General features: G+C 40.7%; 1 protein-coding gene and 1 long non-coding RNA gene across 2 annotated transcripts; one reads left to right on the top strand and one right to left on the bottom strand.

The window, feature by feature from the left end:
- Positions 1-1,555: 1,555 nt before the first annotated feature.
- On the top strand, positions 1,556-14,804 carry LOC131109749 (uncharacterized). Its single transcript, XR_013627045.1, has 3 exons — positions 1,556-1,586; positions 13,977-14,107; positions 14,302-14,804. It is a non-coding gene; the product is annotated as an uncharacterized LOC131109749 (long non-coding RNA).
- LOC131109587 (protein-lysine 6-oxidase-like) lies at positions 6,244-12,698 on the bottom strand. The gene is made up of 7 exons (XM_058061747.2): positions 11,966-12,698; positions 8,917-9,025; positions 8,655-8,792; positions 8,424-8,580; positions 6,976-7,071; positions 6,799-6,914; positions 6,244-6,729 (listed from the first exon to the last, which is right to left on the bottom strand). The coding sequence occupies exons 1-7, from the start codon at positions 12,696-12,698 to the stop codon at positions 6,723-6,725; spliced, it is 1,356 nt and encodes a 451-aa protein (XP_057917730.2). The 3' UTR covers positions 6,244-6,722.
- Positions 14,805-15,030: the final 226 nt, after the last annotated feature.

Genomic DNA, 15,030 nt, shown 5'->3' with positions numbered 1-15,030 from the left:
ATATTAATCATCATTTAGTTGCTATTTTGACTTAAAATAATTAGTATTATTTCGGTCCTTAAATGGAAATTAACTTTAGCTTAGTGGACCGCTTTTCATCAATTCTCTGATGGCAACACCAGGTCCCATAGTTATTGTAAAAAAAAAAAAAAAAACAGAAAAGGTGTCCAGTGTTTATGGAACATAAACACTTTTTTCATTTATAAGTCACTCTGGAGTGCAGGAACAACCAACCTATGAAAAAAAGTGTGACTTATAGTCCGGAAAATACGGTATATATATTACTGTATTTTCTGGACTATAAGTCGCTCCGGAGTATAAGTCACACAAGGCCAAAAATGCATAATTAGGTAGAAAAAAAACCATACATAAGTCGCTCCGGAGTATAAGTCGCTCCAGGCCAAAAATGAATCATTATGTAGAAAAAAAAAAATACATAAGTCGCACTGGAGTATAAGTTGCATTTTTTGCGGGTAATTTATTTTCCAAACTACTTGACCAAAACAGACATTACGTCCTCTTGGAAGGCAAGTTCTAACAATAAAAGAATAGAGAACAGGCTGAATAGGTGTAAGATATGCTAACACAATGGTTATTCAGCTACACAAAAAATAAACATGAACAGAAAAGGTGTCCAGTGTTTATGGAACATAAACACTTTTTTCATTTATAAGTCGCTCTGGAGTATAAGTCGCAGGAACAGCCAACCTATGAAAAAAAGTCTTACTTATAGTCCGGAAGTAGTACAGTATTCTACTAGCCTGATCGTTATAATACAAAAGTCATAATAACGTATCTACTAATTCATTCTGAGCACGAGACCAATACTGTAAATATAAGTCTGTCTAAATATACTGTTTATCATATTTCTGTTTATCATATTTATCATATTCATATTGAAAGCTTGTTAGCATGTATGAAAGTCTATACCTTCCAACATTTTGCATAATAGCATATGTTAGATTCACTGCAATATCAGATTGTGAGCATGTTAGCATGCTAATTCACATAGTACATACATATAAATATACCATCTCATATTTAGCATATGCATGCCTACTATCTAGCATACCTGGTAATAATAAAAGTTTGGCTATACTTACAAGCTAGTTAGCAACCTATTATCAAAGCATATTAGCACAGTGAGTGTTAGCATGCTAACATAAAAGTATGGAATTCCAGGCTGCCTGCTAATATGAACGATAATGTGACTTTTGCTATATTTATACTGCATATATATGTTAGCATAGTAATGTCTGAACATCTATTGTCAATGTTAGCATGATAACATTTGGTTACCTGCAAATAATCTGTGTTTTGCAAGGTTCATAAACTTGTTACCATGCTAATATCAATGTATAAACTTCAATATGCTGCCAAAAATGTTTTGTCATTGCGCGCATGTCAGCAAACACACCATCGGACATGTTTGAGCTACTAATCTATCTTTGTTGTCCAGAATGTTCTCATCCAGACAGGAATGGCGGAGGCAGCATAGTCTGGAGAGGAGTTGGGCGGATTTTCCAGACACTTTGAATAACACAGACAATCTATTCTGGCAAGGAAGCACCTTGGCTACTTCACAGGTACAACATTTCAATTGGGATTTATCTCCCTGTTCTTTTCCTGATCTGCTGAAAATATCCAACGTCTGTGCCTTAACAGTGCGTTGCAAACTCCGCCTTGGTTTAGACTTGGTTTAGAGCAGGGGTCTCAAACTCAATTTACTTGGGGGCCACTGGAGCTAGGGTCTGGGTGAGACTGGGCCGCATCAGGTTTTCCAAAAAAAACAACAAAAAAACGCATTTATTAAAAACCAAAAAATAAAAAAAAACTTTGGTTCCAATTTTCGACAATAAAAGCTCTGATAAAACATTCCACTGTTCTCAAATAAATTACTTTTTATTTTTCTACACAAAATAAGATGAAAAATAAACAAATCAAGAATAAAGAAAATCAATCAGTAATAAATAAATATAATAATAATAATAAAACGGCAAATAATAAAAATTTAAGAAACCACATATAGTTGGTGGGTAGACAAATTATTTTTTTCAGATTAAAATGAACAAAGCATTATTAGAGCCCTGTAGACATGACAAAACACGACTATAGTCACATTTATACTCTTTATTTACAACATATTGCGCAACTGCAGGGTCTTGAGACACATGCTAACTCGCAAACTAGAGAGCTAGCGACCTAAACGGTAGCCTTCAAGTTATTTCCTTTAAACTTAAATAGCCAAAAACTTACCACTTCCACATGGATAGAGAGGATAACTATTAACAGTTATTTAACCTTTAACATGAACATTAATCAAACGTAATAATTTTTTCTGGGTACATGATACCATACAGCATCCATATCAAACTTGCGCGGGCCGCACTAACATTAAACTTTCATATCAAGGCGGGGGCCTCAAACTAGTGTCCTGCGGGCCACGTTTGGCCCGTGGGCCGCGTGTTTGAGGCCCCTGGTTTAGAGCGTTCTTTCCAAAACGAAACCTTTAAATGAGTCACTGGTGGTTAAAAGTAATGAACTCTTTGTCCGGCAAAAGCGATATCTTCTTTTTTAAGGTGCACATCGGAGGAAGGGCAGCAGAGAAGGGCTGCATTCATGCAGCTTCACAGAGGCCTGTCAGCAAACATGCCCCCCAGTGTCTGTCTGCTGGCCCCAATCTGCACCCGCCACTCACCCTCAGGACCCATATACTAAAACAGCGATTTCACTCCCTTAAAAGTACTTGAATCCCAAGTTTGGGACTGAAAACTTGTACCTCCAGTTGTAATTTAGTTGCCAAGTACACAACAAATAATGTGTCCCGTTCCACCAATGTTTGTCCAGTGTGGGTCTCCACTGGACGGCAGTGCTGGCTTACCTTCGACTCTTCCTCCGCAACCAAACTGTATGTAATTGATTTTCCCGCCATTTGGAAGGTGGTGTCATGTCTCATTGTCTGTTTACTTTCACTTTAAAAGCAGTACCGTCATTCACCAAAAGAACGTTATTGTGATCGTAATTCTAGTTTTAGTCTGCACCTTTGACGCATTTTGAAGCGGAGCATCTGTGTGGTGCCACCTAACATGCTGATGCGGGATGCGAGCCTGTGGACTCCAGTTAGGTAATATACGTATATCACAGATGTATGGATATATTAATTAAGATAAGCAAATTGGTTTAACATATAATGTGTCGGGCGGCACGGCGGTCTAGTGGTTAGCGTGCAGACCTCACAGCTAGGAGACCAGGGTTCAATTCCACCCTCTGCCATCTCTGTGTGGAGTTTGCATGTTCTCCCTGTGCATGCGTGGGTTTTCTCCGGGTACTCCGGTTTCCTCCCACATTCCAAAAACATGCTAGGTTAATTGGCCACTCCAAATTGTCCATAGGTATGAATGTGAGTGTGAATGGTTGTTTGTCTATATGTGCCCTGTGATTGGCTGGCCACCAGTCCAGGGTGTACCCCGCCTCCCGCCCAAAAGACAGCTGGGATAGGCTCCAGCACCCCCGCGACCCTCGTGAGGAAAAGTGGTAGAAAATGAATGAATGAATATAATGTGTCTGGTAAGAAAAATGAATTTAGTCATAAGCCATTTAAACCTTGATTTCAGGTACTTTATTTGTGGTTTAACAGGTCAACACATTTCATCCAGTTTTTTTCCATTTTATACACATTTAACATTATTTTTTTAAATCAAACACTAGTCTTCAATACAGCTTTATATCCAAAATTAGACACAATTCTCAACAAAAGAGCCATGAAGAAAATACACGATATTTTTTTTGACTCATATGGAAGATACTATAATCAAAATTACTTCAGTGATGACAATGGCCTGACCAAAATTAGTGAATTTCCAGAAAGTGGGATTCAATATTAATAAAAATATTTAATATATATATAAATATAATATATAATATATATAATATATATAATAATATAATATAATATAAATATTTTCATAGTTAGAGCATAGAAAACCTGTTTAAGAGTCCTGTACACACAAAATAACACCCCTAAAGTCACCATTACACTCCTCTTATTGTTTGTTTACACCATATTGCGTAGGCAATATCGCAGCAGTCACCAAATGGTGGACTTGGTTCCAGATCCGGACCCAGTGATAGCCCTTTGCGGACCCGTGACCAATTAAAGTGAACGGGAAATAATAATAATATACAATTATAACGATCGCAGCAGCAGTTTGCGGGTGTAATAACTTCAGTTATTACAGTGACGGCAAATAGGGCAGACGTCACTCAAAATGAGCCAAAGAAATCACTTATTTGTCATTACATTTGATAATCATATGAGTCTGTTTGATGCTGTTTAAGATGAGGGAGGATTGGTCGAAAAATTACATAAATTGACCTTACTCAATTTTAAATGAAGACCCCTTGGCTACGGGATCTCTGCAGGGACATAAGAGATGGCTTGAGTTAGCTTCTCCAATTTATTTATTGTATTCATTCATTCATTTTCATTTTCAGCCAATCACAGGGCACATATAGACAAACAACCATTCACACTCACATTCATACCTATGGACAATTTGGAGTGGCCAATTAACCTAGCATGTTTTTGGAATGTGGGAGGAAACCGGAGTACCCGGAGAAAACCCACGCATGCACGGGGAGAACATGCAAACTCCACACAGAGACGGCCGAGGGTGGAATTGAACCCTGGTCTCCTAGCTGTGAAGTCTGCGCGCTAACCACTCTAGCCGTGCAGCCCTGTACTTATTGTAACCTGACCTATTATTCTTGATGATGATCTAGTGATAAATAGGCTGGAAAAGCTAGTAGGTCTTTCTGATAATATCATTTTCCAAACATACATTAGGAAGGGAAGGGCTGCACGGCGCAGACCTCACGGCTAGGAGATCCGGGTTCAATTCCGCCCTCTGCCATCTCTGTGTGGAGTTTGCATGTTCTCCCCGTGCATGCATGGGTTTTCTCCAGGGACTCCGGTTTTCTCCCACATTCCAAAAACATGCTAGGTTAATTGGACGACAGCTGGGATAGGCTCCAGCACCCCCGCAACCCTTGTGAGGATAAGTGGTAGAAAATGAATGAATGAATGAACATTAAGGGAAGATAGTACTACATCAGACTTGGAGATGAGATGTTGAAAAAATATGATGTGTGCTACGGGGTTCCACAAGGGAGATGCCTGGGCCCACTACTTATACATGACAGTGACGAGCCACGGCACGTTTTTTTACATTGGAAAAATCTTGCAGCACACCACTGATAAAAAATGTTACAAAATGTCACCACGATAAGAATGAGGAAATCATCAAATAATCCAAATATTACATCGCTTTGTCAGTCCTTACAAATAACATAATATTTGCAGAAAATGATTGATAAATGTTAATTTTAACAAAAAGTGATATAGGATAATTCCGTTGACCATGACCATACGCAGTTACTATGCAGTTCCATTTTTCTATTCCCCAGTCTGTCTTTAGCCTTTTTGTGAAATGGCTATTCTTTCTCCGGCAATTCAATTTTAATGAATTTTATGTATAATCAACTGTTTCTTATGTTTACCTCTGTCTCAAAATTCTATTTAATTTGATGGAAACTATAGATGTGAAGGATTTTGAGCTACAATTTTTGCATTATTATTATTATTTTTAAAAAGCATTTTTCAACAACTAGGAACTAAATAGTTTTTTTTTTAAACATTCATTTAAAAACATTTTTTTTTCAACATTCATTCATTTTCTACCGCTTTTTCCTCACGAGGGTCGCGGGGGGTGGTGGAGCCTATCCCAGCTGTCTTTGGGCGAGAGGCAGACTCCTTACTCTTTCCTGATCCTATCCATCCTGGTCACTACCAATGAGAACCTCAGCATCCTCATCTCTGCTACCTCTTGTTCTGCTTCCTGTCTTATTCATTCATTTTCTACCGCTTTTCCTCACGAGGGTCGCGGGGAGCCTATCCCAGCTGGGCGAGAGGCGGGGTACACCCTGGACTGGTGGCCAGCCAATCACAGGGCACATATAGACAAACAACCATTCACACTCACATTCATATCTATGGACAATTTGGAGTGGCCAATTAACCTAGCATGTTTTTGGAATGTGGGAGGAAACCAGAGTACCCGGAGAAAAAACCTACGGGGAGAACATGCAAAGTCCACACAGAGATGGCCAAGGGTGGAATCGAACTCTGGTACTCCTAGCTGTGAGGTCTGCTCGCTAACCACTCGTCCACCGTGCTGCCACATTTTCAACAATAGTGTTTAAAAGCATTTAAAAACATTTGTACATGTCCTGGCAAAACTTTCATTATTGCACATCCTTACTTTCCGTCCATTCTTGGCTCTTTTTATTGACAGCTAATTACATAATATTCAAAAAGCCTAAAAGCAAGAGTTGGTAAGTCCTACTGGAGATCTCCTCAATTCCACAGCATGCTCCATCACTACTCTAAACTAACATGAGCCACGCTGGATTTTGCCACGGAAAGTATTCTCTAGCGTAAACGTCCAACTGCTTCGAAAACAACCTAGCAGCACACATAAAAAACAAAAAAAAAATTTATCATAAACAAAACACAGCACCACAATAGAAACCAAATATCTTCTGTACCATTAAATACAAAGTATGTGTTACTTATGCATACTGTAATGAATGCAACCTCTTCAAGCTCAAATTGACCCACAAAACGTCTGATTAGGAAAAGGTAGAAACAGTCAAATTCCATTTCACCCCCTGAGAAGGAGAAGAAAATAAAAACATATTAGCGTGAATAAATAACGTTTAAATAAAGTTTCACTGCACCTTGTTACTCGACAGTTGCGCGTCTGAACGTAGATCCCCGTGTACATAATCTCGCATCTCACTATGTTGTTGGTGAAGTCCGACTCCAGCACGTGGAAATTGGGGTTGACGGTAATCTGACAACAAACCAGCGTGAGCGCACCTCTCGGATATATAAAAAGCGTATGTTTTTGTAACCTTCATGATGTAGTTTCCTGGCGCTACGTCGGTAATGTCAATCCACTGACAGTCGATATTGGCGGCATAAAGGTCGTGACAGCCCGGGCTCAGTCCCTGGAAACAAAACAACATCAGTCAGAAACAAGTGCGGTCTAATCATTTTTCCATCCAGCGATGTACAGGAAGTATCAAATCTGACGCAAAAATATACAGCATACCAAAGTCTTGAATGCCGTAAAATCCTACAATTGTTCCAGAATAATAAGCCTCTTATATCATTCATTGGTCAGACCTTGCAGCATACCAAAGTCTCTGTTGCTCCAAAAGTCTACATATCAGTATTCTTTTGGGAATATCAGTATTCTTTTGGGAATATCAGTATTCTTTCCAAAGTTGCAGAAAAAAATTCAAATGGCGATTGTGTACGACATAATTCAAGACATCATGAAAATCTCTAGAGATATCGAGAGTTACTTTCCGGGGCAGGGGTCTCAAACACGCGGCCCGCGGCCAAATGTGGCCCGCAGGACACTAGTTTGAGGCCCCTGCCTTGATATGAAAGTTTAATGTTAATGATATGGATGCTGTATGGTATCATGTACCCAGAAAAAATTATTACGTTTGATTAATGTTCATGTTAAAGGTTAAATAACTGTTAATAGTTATCCTCCCTATCCGTGTGGAAGTGGTAAGTTTTTGGCTATTTAAGTTTAAAGGAAATAACTTGAAGGCTACCGTTTAAGCTCGCTAGCTCTCTAGTTTGCGAGTTAGCATGTGTCTCAAGACCCTGCAGTTGCGCAATATGTTGTAAATAAAAAGAGTATAAATGTGACTATAGTCGTGTTTTGTCATGTCTACAGGGCTCTAATAATGCTTTGTTCATTTTAATCTGAAAAAAATAATTTGTCTACCCACCAACTATATGTGGTTTCTTAAGTTTTTATTATTTGCCGTTTTATTACTATTATTATATTTATTTATTTATTACTGATTGATTGATTTTCTTTATTCTTGATTTGTTTATTTATTTTTCATCTTATTTTGTGTAGAAAAATAAAAAGTAAGATATTTGAGAACAGTGGAATGTTTTATCAGAGCTTTTATTGTAGAAAATTGGAACTAAAGCGAAGTTTTTTCATTTTTCTGTTTTTAATAAATGCGTTTTTTTTTTTTTTTTGGAAAACCTGATGCGGCCTAGCCTCGCCCAGACCCAAGCTCCAGTGGCCCCCAGGTAAATTGAGTTTGAGACCCCTGTTCCAGGGCTATAGCTTTTTCTTTGGCATTTTTAGCGAGGATAGCAGTCATACTAAAGCGGGGAAAGAACAGAACAGGAAATGGAACTAGCGCATTTCCTGTCCTGGCTGCTCTGTACTTCCGTCGATAACAACGATAAATATATAAGCTGTGTTTATTCTTTTCGGAGAAGACACCGACTTCCTTAAACGCTACTTCCTAAATGAGCACACCTGCGTGTGAGCCGTGCAGGCGTAGCGTCGCCTGATCCCGGGGTCGCAGCCTGTGTCCTCTAGACAAAAACTGGCCTTGTGTCCTTCTGCGACTTTACGTCCCGTGGTGGCGTCCAGTAGGTCATAGTTACTGAAGGCCTCCATGCTGTGGTAGTGCCTTTGGGGAAAAAAAGGAGGACTTTTACTTGTACTTTGGGGATGGGATCAAACGTGGATCAAACGTGGACTTACTGGTGACAGCTGTGCCAGTCCCACTGGTGCCTCGGCTTGACTGGAAGGAAGTCGGCGGTGCCTTGGTTCTTCACTTTCTGCGGGAAGCGTAGGAGGACCCTGAAGTCGATGTCTCGCACTGAAGGCGCATAGGCCGACCTTGTTGGGAGCATGATTGGAACTTAGAACAGGTATGGTGGGACACTGACGGACAAAGGTTCTGCTCTCATACAATGAAATCCAAGGTCTGTGTGTGTGTGTGTGTGTGTGGTCCTACAGCCACCTGGCCAGACAGTTCTCCTCAGCCGCACAACGTAACGCAAACATCTGCATGCGCTGCACGTAAGCACCTGCTTGGATGGCATACGGATCTGGAACCAGGTCAGGCAGACCTGTCAGGATGGGGGACACGTGTATAATATAGTACATGTATAAGCTGTATAGGCTTGCCCCCACCCACCCCTACCCCCACACTCTGGTGTGTGCTGAAGATTTCACCATGTTAGCACTGAGCTAATGCTAATTTCTTCCAGGAAATATTCGCTCGGGCTTGAACTTGCCGAAACAGTTGCAGATTTTTGACCACCAAGAAAAAATATGGAACTGTGACCAAAACCAGACTATCCGCCAAAACGTTGCTGATACCTTTCCATTGTTACTTGGTCATGTTGAAGAGTCAGAACCACAAGCCGTAAGTAACAATTTCATTGAATCTAACTGTGTATGTTTTGTATCAGTTAGCGGTTGTCTGTGTAGCATTATAGAGCGTGCAAGCACATTACAAGATCACCAATATTTGGAGTTGCAAATAGCCTTTTCCGCCACAATCAGTTGATCTACCCAAGTTTTTTTTAAACATGGATAGTCCCGCAAAAAATGTTTAATGACCAAATGTACACTAACGATGTTGCGGTAAGATTGTCTGCACTCATCAAAGACACAGACACAGACACTTCCTGTTTATGCCCCGCCCATTACTTACATGATAAGTCAATTAGAAGCTCAATGGTAATAAATAGAATATTTTTGTATTTATGGCATTTCAGCAGTTTTTAACATTAAGACATGAAATATTTTTAAACTAACAATAGGCTGTATTCAAGCACAAAACAGATCATTTAGTAACTAGTTTATGAAAAAACACAATAGCGTGAGGGACTTACAGTATGTTCGAACCGCTATGTAGCAAGGGACGGCTGTCATATGAAAAATACTTTTCAAATTTTATTGGTCAGACCATGTGACACATGCGGAAGTTTCAAATGCCCCCAAAGTTGTACAATGCTGAATTTAAGAAACGATATCATGAAAATATTTTTTGTCACTTATATCAGAATGTGACATTTCAGAATTCTTACGATAGATAATGAAAAGCCAAAATGTCCAAAATGTCTCAGAAAAGTAGAATATTGTGCAAAACTTGGAAAGTCATGGTGTCACACCCTAAAAAAAAAAAAACTTAAACTATGTTAAGAAAGCAGGAAGTGAACAAATGTAACAGTTACTGATTGTAAAAGTACCAGATGGAGGGGTAGGATTTAATAAGCTTTGCTTCTTCCTACTCCTTTTGGACATGTGGAACTGTGAACTGATTATGGGATGCACTCAATTGTAATCTGATGCATGTTCAAATGAAATTAAACTATTACCATTACCATTACCATTACCATTACCATTACCATTACCATTACCATTACCATTACCATTACCCTAATCAACTGAACTCAAAGCACCTGCAAAGGTATCACACACACTCCATGTTGCTTGAAGGCCAGTGTGACGTTTCCACAGTCAGTGATGATTTGGGGGCCATGGCATCTGCTGGTGTTGGTCCACCACAGCCAACTACCAGGACATTTTACAACACTTCATGATTCCTTCTGCTGATATAGCCTTATCTTACTAGCCTATAGATGCCCATTTCATTTTCCTGCTAAAGGAGGCCCAACCAAGTATTTAGTGCATGGAAATGAACATACTTTCTGTTTAAAATATTCCTTTTTTCATGGATATTATGTAATATTCGACTTTTCCGAGACACTGCATTTTGGAGGTGATCCATCACAGCACAGTGCAGGCAGGATGGAACGGGTGGAGGAAAGTGTCAGGCGTGATGTGTGATAGAAGAGTTTCAGCTAAAATGAAAGGAAAGGTAAACCAAACTGTGGTGAGATCAGCCATGTTGTTTGGTCTAGAGTAGGGGTGGGAAAACTACGGCCCGGGGGCCACATCCGGCCTGCCAAGTGTTTGAATACAGTCCCACCCGTTCTTTCATTAGTTTCATTGAAACATACAACATACAACCTGACATCATGGCTTGAGCCAACCTTTTCATGGTTTAAGTTGCTGTTATTTGGTGTGGTCTGTTGTTTACAAAGTGGTCGCCCCGTGCATGCGTGGGTTTTCTCCGGGTACTCCGTTTTCCTCCCACATTCCAAAAACATGCTAGGTTAATTGGCCACTCCAAATTGTCCATAGGTATGAATGTGAGTGTGAATGGTTGTTTGTCTATATGTGCCCTGTGATTGGCTGGCCACCAGTCCAGGGTGTACCCCGCCTCTCTTGTCCGAAGACAGCTGGGATAGGCTCCCTGCAACCCTTGTGAGGAAAAGCGGTAGAAAATGAATGAATAAGACAGGAAGCAGAACAGGAGGTAGCAGAGATGAGGATGCTGAAGTTCTCACTGGGAGTGACCAGGATGGATAGGATCAGGAACGAGTACTTCAGATGTTAGAGGCCTTGGAGATAAAGTCAGTTATCAGCCAGACTGAGATGGTTGGCATATGTCCAGAGGAGAGATAGTGAATATATTGGTAGAAGGATGCTGCCAGGTAGGAGGCGTAGAGGAAGACCAAAGAGGAGGTTTATGGATGTAGTGAAGGAGGACATGAGGGTAGTTGGGGTGACAGAGACAGATGCAGAAGACGGGGTTGGATGGAGGAGATTGATATGCTGTGGCGACCCCCTGAAGGGAAAGAAGTAAAGATGTTTAGATGACAGATGACACCAGTGCAGCCTGGAAGCTTTAATGAAGCATAAGCTTATGTATTTTGAAATATTAAAAGTGATGTGAGCATCCTACCACCAGGGTGTATACTTGCACGGTGTCTGGGGTAGGCTTCTACTGTGATGCCTCACCCAGCATTCAAGTCCTCATTAATTCTGTTCTTTGGCATTTTCGACCCCGTCGCTCCATTTCTACTATTTCTAATATGTTGGTTACCATATTTCATATTTGAGGCAGCTTTAATGTAGTTCAACAAGGCAATACCACAAACTAAGAGCATAATAATAATAAAGTATATAGTTATCATTTATCCTTGCTTGCTCACCATTCTGGAAGAATCTTGTCCCGTGTCCCGCGTCCGGGGGTGCATTTGTTTGTGATCCCGGTCTCCCCCTGCTGAGCGGGTACATGTTGTAAAAGACGGAATTACCGGGGAAGTTCTGGTTTCTGGAATCGTCGTTAAACATGCTCTCCGCGTTGTTATTCGTGTTATCCTCCAGAGGAGACACGTCATCTCCAATTGGATGGAACGGTGCAGGAGGACCGGGGTCTCTTTCTAGATGACCCAAGATGGAGCTCTGCGTCCTGGGTGCGTAATGCCCGGGGCCCGGAACCGTGAGTAAAGGCTGGAACGGCGCAGCCTGACCCGGTTCTTCCTCTCGACTGCTGTGCAGCACGGAACCATCCACGGTTAGACCATCGGTCCATACGCTGATGCCGCCGGAGTGGCCTTGATTTGGAATACGACGCGGTCCTGCGTGTGAACCGCTGGTGCGCGCTCGGGGAATCACATGGTGGGCTCCGGGAGGTTCCGCACCGAGTATGGGTCTCCCGGATCCCGTTGTCCGGTCCCGGCTGCTGACGTAAACTGTCGACTGGCTTCTCGACCTCGCCGGAGCCTCGAACTCGGATCCCGTGCTCATGAGGCTGTGGATCTGGCCGTTGTTCTCCCACTGGATGCGGTGCCGCCACAGCCCGGTGCGAGGAGGATGCTGGCCGCTGATGAAGGGCAGCATAAGCCCGGGAAAAAGATACAATGAAAGCGATAACTTCGCCATGATGAGTTAATAATATAAACGTTTCCTACAATCAGAGAGCGATGACAAAAGATGTGCGTAAAAGTCTACGGATGAGACAGGCGCGTAAGGACATGTCAGGTCCTGAGTGGGCAGGAATCCCCGACTAACCTCTCTCTCTTTTGGGTCATGTATCCCAAAAATGCAGCCCACGGAGTCCAACTTTCTAGCAGAGAACTTTAACCCATCACATGCTGAGGTTTGCTGGGTAAACTTTGACAAGCGTGTGTGAACTCCTCATCTTCTTTAGCCACGGGAGGAAGTGTCACGGCACATATTCGCATCACACATCATCCATGCCGGTGTTTTTTTTTCAACCTTTTTTTGAGCCACGGAAGTTTTTTTTCCACATTTTTTCAAATCTTGCTGCACATCACAAAGCGAAAATGTTACAAAATGTCTCCACGACCTGCACGTGCATCATTAAGTCTAATTGAGGAACGAGACAATAAGCTACGTGTTGCTACACGGACGGATATTACATTGCTCTGCCGGTCTTTACACCACGGACACTCGACAAAGACAGAAAATTTGCAGAAAATGGTTAATAAATGTTACTTTAAAAAAATTTAAAAAGTGATATTGGATAATTCCTCACGGAACAGTAGTTGAAATCACTGACGTATGCCCTTTTGTTGGGCTTATTCATCATAACAAGGTAGCGAGGTGGGTAAGTGGATCAAGTAAAATATTCAATTGAAAAGTAACACAGGAAAATACAGTATATTGTTTTTCCATTGTTGGTAGTCAAATATTTTAAGATTTTAATTTTCAGTGGCGGTCTTCAAATTTTCCACTTTATCACTATCTCGTTGTCAGTGGTAGTTGTCTTTATTTTTCCCAGTGATAGTAAATGTACAGTACTACGTGTAGCTGCGCAAAGTCACCACATGAGGGCAGTGTTGTTAAGCTACAGAGGAAAATGGCCTACCTCAGCTATCATGTCCATTTTAATACATATAGAGGATCTTTGTGTTAAACAGAGTGTTTGTTTTAATTTATGAATCAATAACATTAGTTGTGGTCGTATGAGCTATTTGGGTAGATTAAAAAAATCAGAATTTATCTGAATAAACCTGAAATTACTAACAAATGGTCCAGCATCTAATAATATTGGACTGTGGAGGATTAGTGCAGGATGACAGGAGTCTTCTGTCTGACTTGTCCCCCTCTGACCCCGTCACTCTGTCACCCAGCTCCCTGCCCCAAATAGGGTATCATGAGAGCCATCATGAGGTACGCATGTCTTTCTATTCTCAGCACAGACCCTCCCAAAGCCGCCCCGGCCCACCCTAGAGTCTGCACTGCTGGTTTATAAGAGACACGCATCCTGGGCACTGGTTTGGTGCAAGACTTCCCCGAGCAGGACATGTAAGGCACAAAAATAGCCAGTAAGTATGATGACGCTGAATCACATGAGAAATGTTGCCACAAAGAAGAAAAAAAGGAGAACTAACCTTTATTGTGAAATGCTTGGAAATACGTGTAAAAAGCTGCAGCATCAAGTGTGAAGCACGACTAATCATTATGATTATTATTATTCTCTTTGACTCTTTGAATATATCTCCATCCATCTCCATCGTAGGTGTCCATGGCTGCTCACAGCTGTGAGATTAAAGGAAGATGGTCTTAGTCAAAGGAACATTCTCTTGTCCGCAGCTCAAACATCTAAATGATAGGGGAGCCTGCTGCAAATGTCGGACATAAGACGGACCTTGAACACGCTGGCCAAGGCCGCCTCACCCCCCACACAACCCCTCAGCCGCAGGTCACATGGTAGGCCATGCTGTGTTTGATTGACATGTGACGAGTTGACTGACACCTTTGCCTTTTGTCATCCTCCCATGATGGTAACTGTCCTTTTGCTAGCTAACTATGTGAATTTTTGTCACCATATTATAGACTACAAAATGTATTACGTATTATTTACACTGCTTGCCAGATTAACATGAACAGGATTCTTTTGATAGCTAGTATTATTTCAAATATTTTTTGGAATCATTATTATATGACTATAATTACATACGCAGTATACTTGTTTATTGTATTGTTATAGCATTACAAAATGAGTTATATTAAAATAATATGCATGACAAACAAGCATGCCCTGAAATATATTTATTTTGGTAACTAGTACTATTCTATAAAATTCTATAAATTCTATAAAATCTGATCATATATATTTTTATGACATCATTATTATAAGACTATAAATATAAATATATTGGTAAATATAAATCATATGTCTGATGAATATAAACATGCACTGAAATGTGTTTTTATAGCTAAACTAAAATGATTAAAATGATTTCAA

This window comes from Doryrhamphus excisus, linkage group LG2, assembly GCF_037039965.1.
Source record: "Doryrhamphus excisus strain RoL-2023G ecotype Guam linkage group LG2, RoL_Dexc_Guam_v1.1, whole genome shotgun sequence".
In the NCBI taxonomy this organism is placed as follows: Eukaryota; Metazoa; Chordata; class Actinopteri; order Syngnathiformes; family Syngnathidae; genus Doryrhamphus; species Doryrhamphus excisus.
This window is presented reverse-complemented; position numbering and strand designations above follow the sequence as displayed.